Source organism: Scyliorhinus torazame, chromosome 14 (genome assembly GCF_047496885.1).
Source record: "Scyliorhinus torazame isolate Kashiwa2021f chromosome 14, sScyTor2.1, whole genome shotgun sequence".
Classification (NCBI taxonomy): Eukaryota; Metazoa; Chordata; class Chondrichthyes; order Carcharhiniformes; family Scyliorhinidae; genus Scyliorhinus; species Scyliorhinus torazame.
The window spans coordinates 217,839,582-217,856,203 of record NC_092720.1 but is presented as its reverse complement, the minus strand read 5'-3'; the positions used below and the strand labels follow the sequence as shown (position 1 = coordinate 217,856,203).

At 56.1% G+C, this 16,622-nt stretch overlaps 1 protein-coding gene across 1 annotated transcript in view; it reads left to right on the top strand.

The window, feature by feature from the left end:
* The window catches only part of LOC140389164 (uncharacterized), a 119,168-nt gene extending 110,571 nt beyond the window's left edge, over nt 1-8,597 (top strand). Inside the window, exon 13 of the mRNA XM_072473325.1 lies at nt 7,057-8,597. Within this exon, the coding sequence (XP_072329426.1) occupies nt 7,057-7,613 (557 nt within the window). The 3' untranslated portion in view covers nt 7,614-8,597. The remainder of the gene's footprint in view (nt 1-7,056) is intronic.
* The last annotated feature ends 8,025 nt before the right edge of the window (nt 8,598-16,622 follow it).

The following is a 16,622-nucleotide window of genomic DNA, read 5'->3' as shown; positions in this document are numbered from 1 at the left end:
CAGTGAGTCTCTCCCCCGATCCCCAGTGAGTCTCCCCCAGAACCCCAGTGAGTCTCCCCCCCCCGCTCCCCAGTGAGTCTATCCCCCGATCCCCAGTGAGTCTCCCCCCAATACGCAGTGAGTCTCTCCCCCATCGATCTCCAGTGAGTCTCTCCCCGATCCCCAGTGAGTCTCTCCACCGATCCCCAGTGGGCCTCTCCCCGATCACCAGTGAGTCTCTCCCCGATCCCCAGTGAGTCTCTCCCCAATCCGCAGTGAGTCTCTCCCCCCCGATCTCCAGTGAGTCTCTCCCCCCGATCCCAAGTGAGTCTCTCCCCCGATACCCAGTGAGTCTCTCCACCGATCGCCAGTGACTCTCGCCCTGATCGCCAGTCAGTCTCCCCCGATCCCCAGTGACTCTCCCCCGATCACCAGTGAGTCTCTCCCCGATCCCCAGTGAGTCTCTCCCCGATCCCCAGTGAGCCTCTCCCCCCGATCCCCAGTGAGTCTCTGCCCGATCCCCAGTGAGTCTCCCCCCCGATCCCCAGTCTATCCCCCGATCCGCAGTGAGTCTCCCCCCCGATCCCCAGTCTATCCCCCGATACCCAGTGAGTCTCTCCACCGATCGCCAGTGACTCTCGCCCTGATCGCCAGTCAGTCTCCCCCGATCCCCAGTGACTCTCCCCCGATCACCAGTGAGTCTCTCCCCGATCCCCAGTGAGCCTCTCCCCCCGATCCCCAGTGAGTCTCTCCCCGATCCCCAGTAAGTCTCCCCCGATCCCTACTGAGTCTCTCCCCCGATCCCCAGTGAGTCCCCCCCAATCCCCAGTGAGTTTCTCCCCGATTCCCAGTGAGTCTCTCCCCCCGATCCCCAGTGAGTCTCTCACCCTGATCCCCAGTGAGTCTCTCCCCCGATCCCCAGTGAGTCTCTCCCCCCGATCCCCAGTGAGTCTCCCCCCGATCCCGAGTGAGTTTCTCCCCCCGAAACGCAGTGAGTCTCCCCCCACGAAACCCAGTGAGACTCTCTCTCCGAAACCCAGTGAGTCTCTCTCCCCGATCCCCAGTGAGTCTCTCCCCGCCGAAACCCAGTGAGTCTCTCCCCATGATCCCCAGTGGGTCTCCCCCCACGAAACCCAGTGAGACTCTCTCTCCGAAACCCAGTGAGTCTCTCTCCCCGATCCCCAGTGAGTCTCTCCCCCCCGATCCCCAGTGAGTCTCTCCCCCCGATCCCCAGTGAGTCTCTCCCCCCGATCCTCAGTGAGTCTCTCCCCCCGATCCCGTGAGTCTCCACCGATCCCCAGTGAGTCTCCCCCGATCCCCAGTGAGTCTCCCTCCCGATCACAAGTGAGCCTCTCCCCCGATCCCCAGTGAGTCTCTCCCCCCGAAACCCAGTAAGTCTCTCCCCCCGATCCCCAGTGAAGCTCCTCCCCGATCCCCAGTGAGTCTCTCCCCCCCAATCCCCAGTGAGTCTCACCCCCCGATCCCCAGTGACTCTCCCCCTGATCCCCACTCTCTCCCCGATCCCCAGTGAGTCTCCCCCCGATCCCCAGTGAGTCTCTGCCCGATCCCCAGTGAGTCTCCCCCCCCCGCTCCCCAGTGAGTCTATCCCCCGATCCCCAGTGAGTCTCCCCCCAATACGCAGTGAGTCTCTCCCCCATCGATCTCCAGTGAGTCTCTCCCCGATCCCCAGTGAGTCTCTCCACCGATCCCCAGTGGGCCTCTCCCCGATCACCAGTGAGTCTCTCCTCGATCCCCAGTGAGTCTCTCCCCAATCCGCAGTGAGTCTCTCCCCCCCGATCTCCAGTGAGTCTGTCCCCCCGATCCCAAGTGAGTCTCTCCCCCGATACCCAGTGAGTCTCTCCACCGATCGCCAGTGACTCTCGCCCTGATCGCCAGTCAGTCTCCCCCGATCCCCAGTGACTCTCCCCCGATCACCAGTGAGTCTCTCCCCGATCCCCAGTGAGCCTCTCCCCCCGATCCCCAGTGAGTCTCTGCCCGATCCCCAGTGAATCTCCCCCCCGATCCCCAGTCTATCCCCCGATCCGCAGTGAGTCGCTCCCCCCGATCTCCAGTGAGTCTCTCCCCGATCTCCAGTGAGTCTCTCCCCCCGATCCCCAGTGAGTCTCTCCCCCGATACCCAGGGAGTCTCTCCCCCGATCTCCAGTCTCTCCCCCCGATGCTCAGTGAGTCTCCCCGATCCCCAGTGAGTCTCTCCCCCGATCCCCAGTGAGACTCTCCCCAATCCCCAGTGAGTCTCCCCCGATCCGCAGTGTGTCACTCCCCCCGATCCCCAGTGAGACTCCCCGTTCCCCAGTGACTCTCCCCCTGATCCCCAGTGAGCCTCCCCCGATCCGCAGTGACTCTCCCCCGATCCCCAGTGTCTCTCCCCCGATTCCCAGTGAGTCTCTCTTCCCGATCCCCAGTGAGTCTCTCCCCCCGATCCCCAGTGAGTCTCCTCCCGATCCCCAGTGAGTCTCCCCCTGATCCCCAGTGAGTCTCTCCCCGATCCCCAGTAAGTCTCCCCCGATCCCTACTGAGTCTCTCCCCCGATCCCCAGTGAGTCCCCCCCAATCCCCAGTGAGGTTCTCCCCGATTCTCAGTGACTCTCTCCCCCCGATCCCCAGTGAGTCTCTCACCCTGATCCCCAGTGAGTCTCTCCCCCGATCCCCAGTGAGTCTCTCCCCCCGATCCCCAGTGAGTCTCCCCCCGATCCCGAGTGAGTTTCTCCCCCCGAAACGCAGTGAGTCTCTCCCCGCCGAAACCCAGTGAGTCTCTCCCCCATGATCCCCAGTGAGTCTCCCCCCACGAAACCCAGTGAGACTCTCTCTCCGAAACCCAGTGAGTCTCTCTCCGCGATCCCCAGTGAGTCTCTCCCCCCCCGATCCCCAGTGAGTCTCTCCCCGCCGAAACCCAGTGAGTCTCTCCCCCATGATCCCCAGTGAGTCTCCCCCCACGAAACCCAGTGAGACTCTCTCTCCGAAACCCAGTGAGTCTCTCTCCCCGATCCCCAGTAAGTCTCTCCCCCCCGATCCCCAGTGAGTCTCTCCCCGCCGAAACCCAGTGAGTCTCTCCCCCATGATCCCCAGTGAGGCTCCCCCCACGAAACCCAGTGAGACTCTCTCTCCGAAACCCAGTGAGTCTCTCTCCCCGATCCCCAGTAAGTCTCTCCCCCCGATCCCCAGTGAGTCTCTCCCCCCGATCCCCAGTGAGTCTCTCCCCCCGATCCTCAGTGAGTCTCTCCCCCCGATCCCGTGAGTCTCCACCGATCCCCAGTGAGTCTCCCCCGATCCCCAGTGACTCTCCCCCGATCACCAGTGAGTCTCTCCCCGATCCCCAGTGAGCCTCTCCCCCCGATCCCCAGTGAGTCTCTGCCCGATCCCCAGTGAATCTCCCCCCCGATCCCCAGTCTATCCCCCGATCCGCAGTGAGTCGCTCCCCCCGATCTCCAGTGAGTCTCTCCCCGATCTCCAGTGAGTCTCTCCCCCCGATCCCCAGTGAGTCTCTCCCCCGATACCCAGGGAGTCTCTCCCCCGATCTCCAGTCTCTCCCCCCGATCCCCAGTGAGTCTCCCCGATCCCCAGTGAGTCTCTCCCCCGATCCCCAGTGAGACTCTCCCCAATCCCCAGTGAGTCTCCCCCGATCCGCAGTGTGTCACTCCCCCCGATCCCCAGTGAGACTCCCCGTTCCCCAGTGACTCTCCCCCTGATCCCCAGTGAGCCTCCCCCGATCCGCAGTGACTCTCCCCCGATCCCCAGTGTCTCTCCCCCGATTCCCAGTGAGTCTCTCTTCCCGATCCCCAGTGAGTCTCTCCCCCCGATCCCCAGTGAGTCTCCTCCCGATCCCCAGTGAGTCTCCCCCTGATCCCCAGTGAGTCTCTCCCCGATCCCCAGTAAGTCTCCCCCGATCCCTACTGAGTCTCTCCCCCGATCCCCAGTGAGTCCCCCCCAATCCCCAGTGAGGTTCTCCCCGATTCTCAGTGACTCTCTCCCCCCGATCCCCAGTGAGTCTCTCACCCTGATCCCCAGTGAGTCTCTCCCCCGATCCCCAGTGAGTCTCTCCCCCCGATCCCCAGTGAGTCTCCCCCCGATCCCGAGTGAGTTTCTCCCCCCGAAACGCAGTGAGTCTCTCCCCGCCGAAACCCAGTGAGTCTCTCCCCCATGATCCCCAGTGAGTCTCCCCCCACGAAACCCAGTGAGACTCTCTCTCCGAAACCCAGTGAGTCTCTCTCCGCGATCCCCAGTGAGTCTCTCCCCCCCGATCCCCAGTGAGTCTCTGCCCGATCCCCAGTGAATCTCCCCCCCGATCCCCAGTCTATCCCCCGATCCGCAGTGAGTCGCTCCCCCCGATCTCCAGTGAGTCTCTCCCCGATCTCCAGTGAGTCTCTCCCCCCGATCCCCAGTGAGTCTCTCCCCCGATACCCAGGGAGTCTCTCCCCCGATCTCCAGTCTCTCCCCCCGATCCCCAGTGAGTCTCCCCGATCCCCAGTGAGTCTCTCCCCCGATCCCCAGTGAGACTCTCCCCAATCCCCAGTGAGTCTCCCCCGATCCGCAGTGTGTCACTCCCCCCGATCCCCAGTGAGACTCCCCGTTCCCCAGTGACTCTCCCCCTGATCCCCAGTGAGCCTCCCCCGATCCGCAGTGACTCTCCCCCGATCCCCAGTGTCTCTCCCCCGATTCCCAGTGAGTCTCTCTTCCCGATCCCCAGTGAGTCTCTCCCCCCGATCCCCAGTGAGTCTCCTCCCGATCCCCAGTGAGTCTCCCCCTGATCCCCAGTGAGTCTCTCCCCGATCCCCAGTAAGTCTCCCCGATCCCTACTGAGTCTCACCCCCGATCCCCAGTGAGTCCCCCCCAATCCCCAGTGAGGTTCTCCCCGATTCTCAGTGACTCTCTCCCCCCGATCCCCAGTGAGTCTCTCACCCTGATCCCCAGTGAGTCTCTCCCCCGATCCCCAGTGAGTCTCTCCCCCGATCCCCAGTGAGTCTCTCCCCCCGATCCCCAGTGAGTCTCCCCCCGATCCCGAGTGAGTTTCTCCCCCCGAAACGCAGTGAGTCTCTCCCCGCCGAAACCCAGTGAGTCTCTCCCCCATGATCCCCAGTGAGTCTCCCCCCACGAAACCCAGTGAGACTCTCCCTCCGAAACCCAGTGTGTTTCTCCCCCCGATCCTCAGTGAGTCTCTCCCCCCGATCTGTGGGTCTCCACCGATCCCCAGTGAGTCTCCCCCGATCCCCAGTGAGTCTCCCTCCCGATCACAAGTGAGCCTCTCCCCCGATCCCCAGTGAGTCTCCCCCGATCCCCAGTGAGTCTCCCTCCCGATCACAAGTGAGCCTCTCCCCCGATCCCCAGTGAGTCTCCCCCGATCCCCAGTGAGTCTCCCTCCCGATCACAAGTGAGCCTCTCCCCCGATCCCCAGTGAGTCTCTTCCCCTGAAACCCAGTAAGTCTCTCCCCCCGATCCCCAGTGAGTCTCCTCCCCGATCCCCAGTGAGTCTCTCCCCCCCCGATCCCCAGTGAGTCTCTCCCCCCGATCCCCAGTGAGTCTCACCCCCCCGATCCCCAGTGACTCACCCCCTGATCCCCACTCTCTCCCCGATCCCCAGTGAGTCTCCCCCCGATCCCCAGTGAGTCTCTGCCCGATCCCCAGTGAGTCTCCCCCCCCGATCCCCAGTGAGTCTATCCCCCGATCCCCAGTGAGTCTCTCCCCAATACGCAGTGAGTCTCTCCCCCATCGATCTCCAGTGAGTCTCTCCCCGATCCCCAGTGAGTCTCACCGATCCCCAGTGGGCCTCTCCCCGATCGCCAGTGAGTCTCCCCCCGATCCCCAGTGAGTCTCTCCCCCGATCCCCAGTGAGTCTCTCCCCCGATCCCCAGTGAGACTCTCCTCAATCCCCAGTGAGTCTCCCCCGATCCCCAGTGAGTCTCTCCCCCTGATCCCCAGTGAGACTCCCCGTTCCCCAGTGACTCTCCCCCTGATCCCCAGTGAGTCTCCCCGATCCCCAGTGACTCTCCCCCTGATCCCCAGTCTCTCCCCGATCCGCAGTGAGTCTCCCCCCGATCCCCAGTGAGTCTCTCTCCCCGATCCCCAGTGAGTCTCCCCCCGATCCCCAGTGAGACTCTCCCCCCCGAACCCCAGTGAGTCTCTCCCCCAATCCCCAGTGAGACTCTCCCCACGATCCCCAGTGAGTCTCTCCCCGATCCGCAGTGAGTGTCTCCCCGATCCCCAGTGAGTCTCTCCCCCGATCTCCAGTGAGTCTCTCCCCCCGATCCCCAGTGAGTCCCTCCCCGATCCCCAGTGAGTCTCTCCCCGATCCCCAGTGAGTCTCCCCCTGATCCTCAGTGAGTCTCCCCCGATCCCCAGTGACTCTCCCCGATCCCCAGTGAGTCCCCCCGATCCCCAGTGAGTCTCCCCCCGATCCCCAGTGAGTCACCCCCCGATCCCCAGTGAGTCTCCCCCTGATCCCCAGTGAGTCTCCCCCCGATCCCCAGTGAGTCACCCCCCGATCCCCAGTGAGTCTCTCCCCGATCCCCAGTGAGTCTCTCCCCGATCCCCAGTGAGTCTCCCCCGATCCCCAGTGACTCTCCCCGATCCCCAGTGAGTCCCCCCGATCCCCAGTGAGTCTCTCCCCGATCCCCAGTGAGTCTCCCCCCGATCCCCAGTGAGTCTCTCCCCGGTCCCCAGTGAGTCTCTCCCCCGATCCCCAGTGAGTCTCTCCCCGATCCCCAGTGAGTCTCTCCCCGATCCCCAGCGAGTCACTCCCCGATCCCCAGTGAGTCTCTCCCCCGATCCCCAGTGAGTCTCCCCGATCCCCAGTGAGTCTCCCCCTGATCCCCAGTGAGTCTCTCCCCGATCCCCAGTGAGTCTCCCCGATCCCCAGTGAGTCTCTCCCCCGATCCCCAGTGAGTCTCCCCGATCCCCAGTGAGTCTCCCCCTGATCCCCAGTGAGTCTCTCCCCGATCCCCAGTGAGTCTCTCCCTGATCCCCAGTGAGTCTCTCCCCGATCCCCAGTGAGTCTCCCCCCTGATCCCCAGTGAGTCTCCCCCCGATCCCCAGTGAGTCTCTAATTTTCTGTTTTTTCTCCCAGTCTCTGTGACCCTGGATGTGGAAACAGCGAATCCCTGGCTCGAGGTGTCTGAGGATCTGAAGAGTTTGAGATGGACCTGGACCCGGAGGAGTCTCCCTGACACCAGGAAGAGGTTTACATACTGGTTCTGTGTGCTGGGATCAGAGGGATTCACATCGGGGAGACATTACTGGGAGGTGGAGGTGACGGGGAATCGGCGCTGGAGACTGGGAGTAGCCGCAGAGTCTGTGGAGAGGAAGGACCCGGTCAGTCTGAGCCCAGAGACTGGATTCTGGACCATTGGGCGGGAGGTTGATCAGTTTTATATAAATTCCTCTCCTGGATCCCGTCTCCCTGTCGGTCAGATCCCCGGGAAGGTGGGAGTTTATCTCAGTTATGAGTCTGGGACAGTTTCATTTTACAACGTGGACACCAAGTCCCATCTCCACACCTTCACCGGGAATAAATTCACTGAGAAACTTTATCCTTTCTTCTCGACTTGGGATGAAAACCAGTTTCTGAGAATCTGCTCCGGTTCTGATCCGGATCGGGAAAGGGGCGGGGCCTCGGGGTGGTGACATCATCACTGACATCACAATGACTTGAGGGTCAGGGGCAGAGGTCAGGGGTTGGGGGTCAGAAACTGCCACAGACAGCAGTTTGTCACTAAATGTGTTTGTTTAATTTGCAAATTGTAAAATCCCAATCAGACTGTAAATAAAAACAACACAAATAAAAACGTCAGAGGATTAAAATAAAAAGGAAATTAAATATCTTGAACTTTCCCTTGCAGTTCATTGTAGTGCCGATTTCAGCCACACGATGGTGATGTCGAGCTGTACAAAGGTCAGTAAAGTTTTACAGCGCAGTATCGCCACCTGCTGCTGGATACCTGGTACTGGCAGGAATAACAACAACTCAAAATGCTTAATCGCTGATCAGACAATTCAGGCAGGACCTTTCTTCACAACTGAAAGAGAATTGAATCAGAAACAAAGGAGGGAAAATAAACATGAGCCTGGACTTCCCACTTCCATGTTCCTGTAACACCGAGTCCCTATCGGGAAATTCCACACAGCCGGTCTGGACAATGTTCAGAAAATCCCAGGTTGGGAGAGTGAGATTTCCCAGTTTGGGAACTTGCTGTGTGTCAGGAGCTGAATTCACAAATCTGAGCGTGTATTCTGAGTACAGAGAGGATAAGAATGTCCTCCTGGTTTAATAACTGGGACATTGGTGGATAGTTCGAATGACCAAAAAGGTGAGGAGGGGTTATTGGGTTACGGGAATAGGGTGGAAGTGAGGGCGTAAGTGGGTCGGTGCAGACTCGATGGGCCGAATGGCCTCCTTCTGTCCTGTATGTTCTATGTTTTAGGTCCAGTCTGTGGAGAGGGAAACAGAGTTGACGTCTCGAGTGGAATATGAATCTTTTTCAGATGATTTCCTGCAGTCTCAGTATTTTGTTTTTATTACAACAGATCGAATTGTTAGATTGTATAAATATAGTTCACTTGATTCACCAACGTTACTTGTCAGCAAAACAGTAAACCTAAAACCACAAACTGTTTATGGATTTATTTTTAACCCAGCAATTTCGCAGAATCTTAATGTTATTCAGACCCTCAAATATATTTCAATGTTCAATTAGTTCACACACCTTCACTTCAGTCACTAGTATCTGCTGATGTCTCTCCAGGGTTCCTCTGTTTTGATCTTTATTCAGGTAAATAAATAAAAACATTTTTTACATACAAATCCTAATTTCCGTGGAGCCACACCGCCACCTGCTGGTTGAGATCGGGTCTCCAGAGATTTATTTGTCCTGCATTACTGACTTTGCTGGTGGTGCTGGAACACAGCTGTTTCTTTTTGGGGAGACGATTCTGTTGACTGTTTACAAACTTAACTATAACTAGCGAAGGGAGCATCACTGTTTGTGTCAGTGAATGGCTCCATTAGTCTGTGTAGATATTAGGGATGGACAACAAATGCTGGCTTTGCCATTGACACCCGCCTGTTCTGAGCTGCCACCATGTTCTGAGATTGGGTTCTTTGGCTCGGACTCTGGGTCTGGGACGTGGTTCTCAGACAGACTGGAGACAGACTTTAGTATCTGCTTCAACACTTGTTTATTAGGATTACTTCTGAACCGGTTACAGAATAGGCACGTAGCTCTTAGGCATGATTCCAAACTCTCCCTCGAGAGTCGAACACATGACTGACGAGAGTCATTGTTACATCATCATCAACGTCACACAATAGAATATCCCACCTGTTAACCCTTTAAACACATCAACCCTTTATAGACACGTTTGTCATAATATACACCAGTATATCATGGTGCAGACACACACTGACGGACACACAGTGGGACCAATCAACATACCAACACCGCAGCCAATCACCAGTGAGAGCACACGCATTATAAAGACAGGGGGCATCAGAGTTCCCGCTCATTCGAGTAGCAGCTAGCTAGGAGCACAGAGCTCGCAGCCTGCAACACAGACATTCACCATGTGCTGAGTGCATCTACTGGTTAGGACAAGGCAAAGGTCTTTAGTTAAAGCTGGTATCGTATTTACCCACAGTTCAAGTATGTTTAAATAGTTAATCTTTCAATAAAATAGTGTTGCACTACTTCAAGTGTTGGTGACCTATATGATCCAGACCACCCAACACATCATGATACCAGGAGTGGTTGCATACTAGCACTTCTTAGACCGACCTGCCTTCCGCCAGCATTCCGTCATCCTGCAACATGGACAACATCAGCCCGCCGCCGCCGCTCCGCATCGCCGGCAACCTCGGGGCCAACTGGAAAATTTTCAAACAGCGCTTCCAGCTCTTCCTCGAAGCCACGGACAGGGAGGGTGCCTCGGACACCAGAAAGATTGCCCTTCTCCTCTCCATGGCCGGGGACCATGCCATCCACATTTTCAACTCTCTCACCTTTGCAGATGACGAAGACAAGACGAAGTTCGAGACGGTTCTCCTCAAATTTGACACTCACTGCGGCGTGGAGTTGAATGAAAGTTTTGAACGCTACGTGTTGCAGCAGCGTTTGCAGGGTAAGGATGAACCTTTCCAATCCTTTCTAACGCACCTCCGCATCCTTGCGCAATCTTGCAGCTACGGGCCCACCTCCGACTCCATGATACGCGACCAGATCGTTTTCGGTGTTCAGTCGGACCCCCTACGTCAGCAGCTCCTCAAAGTAAAGCAACTCACCCTTGCGGCCGCCATCGAGACCTGTGTCCTACATGAAAATGCCACAAGTCGGTATTCCCATATACAAGCGGCTGTAACGGAGCGGCAAGGTCCCCACGAGACAGAACGGGTCCAAGTGATTGAGCACCTCCAGGGCCTCAGCCTGGATGAGGGCGGCCATTTCGCGCGCTTTTCACGGACTCCCGCGCTTGTACACACCAAACAGGGGGACGGCGATGTGGAGGAACGTAATGCGCAGGCGCGCACCATGCATGACCGCACCACGCATGCGCGGTGGCGCAGCGAACGTGCTGACGTCACAACGTGCGGCAACTGTGGCTCCGCCCATTTAAAGCGGCAATGCCCCGCAAAATCTCGACAATGCGTACGATGTGGAAGACTTGCCCACTATGCTGCCTGCTGTCGAGCAGCTCAGCCTTCCAATTCATATCGCTTCAGCCAGCCTCGCAGGAATGTTCGGGCAATTCAATCCACGGTCAATGAGTCCGATTCCTACCTCCCACACAGCAGTGACACCGAGGACCTGAAGGCGCCTTTTCGAGTCGGTGTCGTAACGATAAACAGGCTGTCCCCGAAGCAAAGACACCAGCCGCTGTCGGTATACGGCATCGATCCAGACGATGAGTGGTGTGCCACCCTGACGGTCAACCGGTCCCAAATACGACTCCGCCTGGACACTGGCGCCTCCGCCAATCTCCGTGTACCGAGATACAGTGAAAAGTATTTTTTTGTTGAGCTGCTCGCAGAAAAATACATTTCACCGTACCTCGGTACACGTGACAATAAACAAATCCAATAAATCTCATGGCGTGGTCTGCTTTTCAAAGCCTTCGTGTCAAACCAACCATTCTTCCATTGGCCTGCCAGCTATTGGACTACAATGGCAACATCATTCCTGCTACCGGCTCATGCCAACTCGAAGTGACGCACAAGTCACGAAAAGCCATCCTTCCTTTCGAGATCGTGGGCTCCTCGAAGGACTCTCTGCTTGGCGCACAGGCGTGCAAGCTGCTAACTCTCGTTCCAAGAGTTCACTCTCTCTCTCCTGATGACACGTCTGCCTTCCAGGATGCTGACTTCAGGGCGCAACTCAACGCCATCATCGACCAGCACCACGACGTCTTCGAAGGCATGGGCACGCTCCCATATACTTACAAGATCCTACTCAAACAGAACGCCACGCCTATGGTGCATGCACCTCGCAGAGTCCCAGCACCCCTCAAGGACCGCCTCAAGCAGCAGCTGCAGGACCTCCAAGACCAAGGAGTGATCTCCAGAGTTATGGAACCAACCGACTGGGTCAGTTCCATGGTGTGCGTAAAAAAGCCTTCAGGCGATCTCAGAATCTGCATTGATCCAAAGGATCTGAATCGCAACATAATGAGGGAGCATTACCCAATCCCCAAGCGCGAAGAGATCACATGCGAGATGACTCGCGCCAAGCTCTTCACCAAACTTGATGCCTCGAAAGGATTCTGGCAAATCCAACTAGACAGATCCAGTCGGAATCTGTGTACCTTTAACACCCCTTTTGGCAGATATTGTTACAACAGGATGCCGTTTGGGATCATATCGGCGTCAGAAGTGTTCCACAGGATCATGGAACAAATGATGGAAGGCATTGAATGTGTTCCCGTCTATGTCGACGACATAATCATTTGGTCCACCACCCCGCAGGAGCATGTCAGTCGCCTCCAGCGCGTGTTCAAACGCATACGGGAGCAGGGCCTACGCCTCAACAGAGCCAAATGCTCCTTCGGCCAGACGGAACCAAAGTTCCCAGGGGACCACATCTCCCAGTTGGGTGTGCGGCTGGATGCGGACAAGGTGGCTGCTATCACGGACATGAAAAAGCCAGAGGACAAGAAGGCGGTCCTCTGATTTCTGGGCATGGTCAACTTCCTAGGGAAGTTCATCCCTAACCTCGCCTCTCATACCACAGCTCTCAGGAACCTGGTCAGGAAGACGACAGACTTCCAATGGCTTCTTGCCCACGAGAGCGAATGGAAAGAACTTAAAACCAAACTTACCACGGCCCCGGTATTGGCCTTTTTTGATCCAGCGAAAGAGACAAAAATTTTGACCGATGCCAGCCAATCTGGCATTGGGGCAGTGCTCCTGCAACGCGATGAGGCCTCATCATGGGCCCCCGTTGCATATGCGTCACGCGCCATGACCCCCACGGAACAGTGCTACGCACAGATAGAAAAGGAGTGCCTGGGCCTTTTGACCGGTGTCGTCAAGTTTCATGATTATATGTACGGCCTTCCCCAATTCACCGTCGAGACCGACCATCGCCTTCTGGTCAATATAATACAGAAAGACTTGAACGACATGACGCCTCGCCTCCAGCGAATTCTGCTCAAACTCCGGCGATACGACGTCCAGCTCGTATACACCCCGGGCAAAGACCTGATCATAGCCGACACTCTGTCCAGGGCAGTCAACACCCCGTGTGACCCAGCGGGATTCATCTGCCAGGTTGACGCCCATGTGGCCTTCGTGGCCTCCAATCTACCTGCCACGGATGAACGCCTCGTCCAAATTCGGCACGAGACAGCGGCTGACCCCCTGCCAGAGCATGTCATGCGCCACCTAATAGACGGGTGGCTCAAGGGCCAATGCCCGCAGTTCTACAACATCAGAGACGATCTGGCGGTAGTCGATGGTGTCCTCCTGAAGCTGGACCGCATTGTCACCCTGCACAGCATGCGCCAGCTCGTCTTGGAACAGCTACACGAGGGCCATCTTGGCGTGGGGAAGTGCCGCCGACGGGCCCGAGAGGCAGTGTACTGGCCCGGCATCAATGACGACATCGCCAACACAGTGCTCAACTGCCCCACCTGTCAGCGCTTCCAGCCGGCCCAACCACGTGAGACCCTACAGCCCCATGAGCTGGTCACGTCCCCTTGGTCCAAGGTCGGCATCGACCTGTTCCATGCGCTGGGCAGGGATTATGTTCTGATTGTAGACTATTTTTCTAACTACCCGGAGGTGGTACGTTTGCACGACATCACATCGTCTGCAGTCATCCGTGCCTGTAAGGACACCTCTGCTCGTCACGGCATCCCACTCACTGTGATGTCGGACAATGGTCCCTGCTTCGCAAGCCAGGAATGGTCCAACTTTGCCAGGAGGTACAACTTTGTGCATGAGACACCCAGTCCAGCACAAGTGGGTAGCACTGTGGCTTCACAGCGCTAGGGTCCCAGGTTCGATTCCCCGCTGTGGATCACTGTCTGTGCGGCGTTTGCACGTTCTCCCCGTGTGCGCGTGGGTTTCCTCCGGGTGCTCCTGTTTCCTCCCACAGTCCAAAGACGTGCAGGTTAGGTGGATTGGCCATGATAAATTGCCCTTCGTGTCCAAAAAGGTTAGGAGGGGTTATTGGGTTACGGGGATAGGGTGGAAGTGAGGGCTTAAGTGGGTCGGTGCAGACTCGATGGGCCGAATGGACTCCTTCTGCCCTGTATGTTCTATCTCTGCTCTGACTGAGGCTCCCGAGAGACGCTCTGCATTTCTTTGACAGCCCCTGACCAGAAGATTCTGGAAGAAATGCACAGCGTCAGCCAGATGAGGTGGAGGGGGAAACTTATAGTGTCGCGGAAATCTGCAAATTATAGACACAAATTGGAAAGATTGGGGTCATTATCTCAGGCTACTGATCCTGGTATGGAGGGAAGATCTAATGAGGGAAGGCTGAGGGACTTGAGGCTGTTTTTGTTAGAGAGAAGAAGGTTAAGAGGTGACTTAATTGAGGCATACAAGGTGATCAGAGGATTGGATAGGGTGGACAGTGAGAGCCTTTTTCCTCGGATGGTGATGTCTCGCACGAGGGGACATAGCTTTAAATTGAGGGGAGATAGATATAGGACAGATGTCAGAGGTAGGTTCTTTACTCAGAGAGTAGTAAGGACATGGAATGCCCTGCCTGCAACAGTGGTGGACTCGCCAACACTAAGGGCATTAAAATTGTCATTGGATAGACATATGGACGATAAGGGAATAGTGTCGATGGGCTTTAGAGTGGTTTCACAGGTCGGCGCAACATCGAGGGCCGAAGGGCCTGTACTGCGCTGTAATGTTCTATGTTCTTTGTCAGAACTGGAGAAAGCTAACCACGAAACAGATTTGTTTTAAAGTCCTGAGGCAGGAAAAGTGGGTCGGGGGGGAACTAAAGTTAAGGACTGTAATAGGGCAGAGAATTGAAGATGTTCAATCACAAATAAAGGCTGATGGTGCAAAACAAACGGGCGTGGTAATAAAGTAAAGAATCAACTTGCTGGAAAAACAAGGGAGGGGTCTGGGCAGGACTGCAAGAAGAGATGTTGCACATCTCCTGCAAAGTGCAAACATAACTTGGACGCAGACCTGTTCCCATAGCAACAAATTGTATTTGGAGGAGGTGAGCGCAATGAGTGGAGAAGCTGTTCGACGTGAGAACAGGTCGAGCCAGGTCGGAGGAGGGTGCTGGTGGATGGGGATTAGTTGGGCCTCATTTCAAGGCAGAAACAGAGAAACTCCCTGAGGGGACGAGGATGTGGAAAATGTGGATGGCATGGTCCCCGGCGGTGGAGAGGAGAAGAACAATCTTTCTGGTGTCCGAGGCGCCCTCCCTGTCCGTGGCCTCGAGGAAGAGCTGGAAATCTTCCAGTTGGCCCCGAGGTTGCCGGCGATGCGGAGCGGAGGCGGCGGGCTGATGTTGTCCATGTTGCAGGATGACGGAATGCTGGCGGAAGGCAGATCACTTGCAGCTAGGTCTAAGAAGTGCTAATATCCCTCAACTCCTGGTATCATGATGTGTTGGGTGTTCTGGATCACATACAGTCACCAACACTTGAAATAGTGCAACACTATTTTATTGAAAGATTAACTATTTAAACATACTTGAACTGTGGGTTAATACAATACCAGCTTTAACTAAAGACCTTTGCCTTGTCCTAACCAGTTGATGCACTCAGCACATGGTGAATGTCTGTGTTACAGGCTGTGAGCTCTGTGCTCCTAGCTAGCTGCAACTCGAATGAGCGGGAACTCTGATGCCCCCTGTCTTTATAGTGCGTGTGCTCTAACTGGTGATTGGCTGTGGTGTTGTGTGTGTTGATTGGTCCCACTGTGTGTCCATCAGTGTGTGTCTGCACCATGATATACTGGTGTATATTATGACACCTGTTACATCTCTAACGGCGCCCTGTTCCGATGGAAGGTACAGAAACGATAACAGTGTCTGTGTCTCTCTCCACACAGAGTTTTCTGAGTATTTCCAGCATTTTTTGTTTTTCATTTCAGATGCACAAATATTCCTGCTTCATAATCATTCATAATATTTCATTTATTTCACCTCATCCATCTTTACAATATGGATTCTCTGCTCATTCCTTGCTTCTGCATTCATGCTAATAACTTCAAGCTCTAATTCACCACCGTCTCTCTTGACTCCTGCACAGTCTCAAAATTATCCCACTGCTTGTCCGACATCAATACCGGAACTTTTCTACAATTAAATAGCGGGTGACTGAAGCCATTGCCACGATCCAATGGTCACGCTGCACCCAAAAAGCAGCTCACCGTGTGGAAAATAAAAGCCGGGAGACTCCGCTCCCAGGATCTACCCAGCTCGCAACGCCTGGTGAGATCTAACGCGATCTCGCAAGGCGTTACGATGTAAATGGGCGGAATCACTTTAGAGCAAATCTGTATATCAGAGAGAGACAGCTAGTCTCGCGTTAATGTGCAGATTCCCCAGGTACCTGAGTCTTTGTGATTCATTCCCTTTGCCTCAGAGGCTTGGGTGAGTGCTGTACAGAACTGGTCCCCACAAACAGGGACCAAACATGATGGTGCTTGTGGGGGCCTCCCTGGGGATTGGAGGCCTCCAGCTGCATGCCATTTGGACAGGTGGCACCCTGGTGCTGCTGGTGACACCTGGGCACCCTGCACTGCCAAGGTGCCCAGATGGCACTACCAGCTGGCAGGAGCATTGCCAGGTTGGCACTGCTAAGGTGCCAAGCTGGCATTTTTTTGAATTGGCCTGGGGTGCCCCCCTAAAGTGGGTTGGGGATGGTGGTCGCTTCGGGGTCCTCGGAGATCAGGATGCCCGATCTCTTGCTACACTGGGGAATTCCAGCAAGTGGTCCTCAGTGCACAAAATGGTGTGATGTGCTCTCGGCCGCGTTCCCTGCTGAGGAACCTTATACAACGCGGTTGGGTTGTATAACTATGTGTTTCCCGGTGCTGCGAGCGGTTAAACGTGCAATAGGACCAAAAATCTGTCTATCCCAGCCTTAACGATATTCATTGATGAAGCATGCACGCCCCACTGGGATAGGGAATTCCCTAGATTCACAACTCTTGGAGTGAAG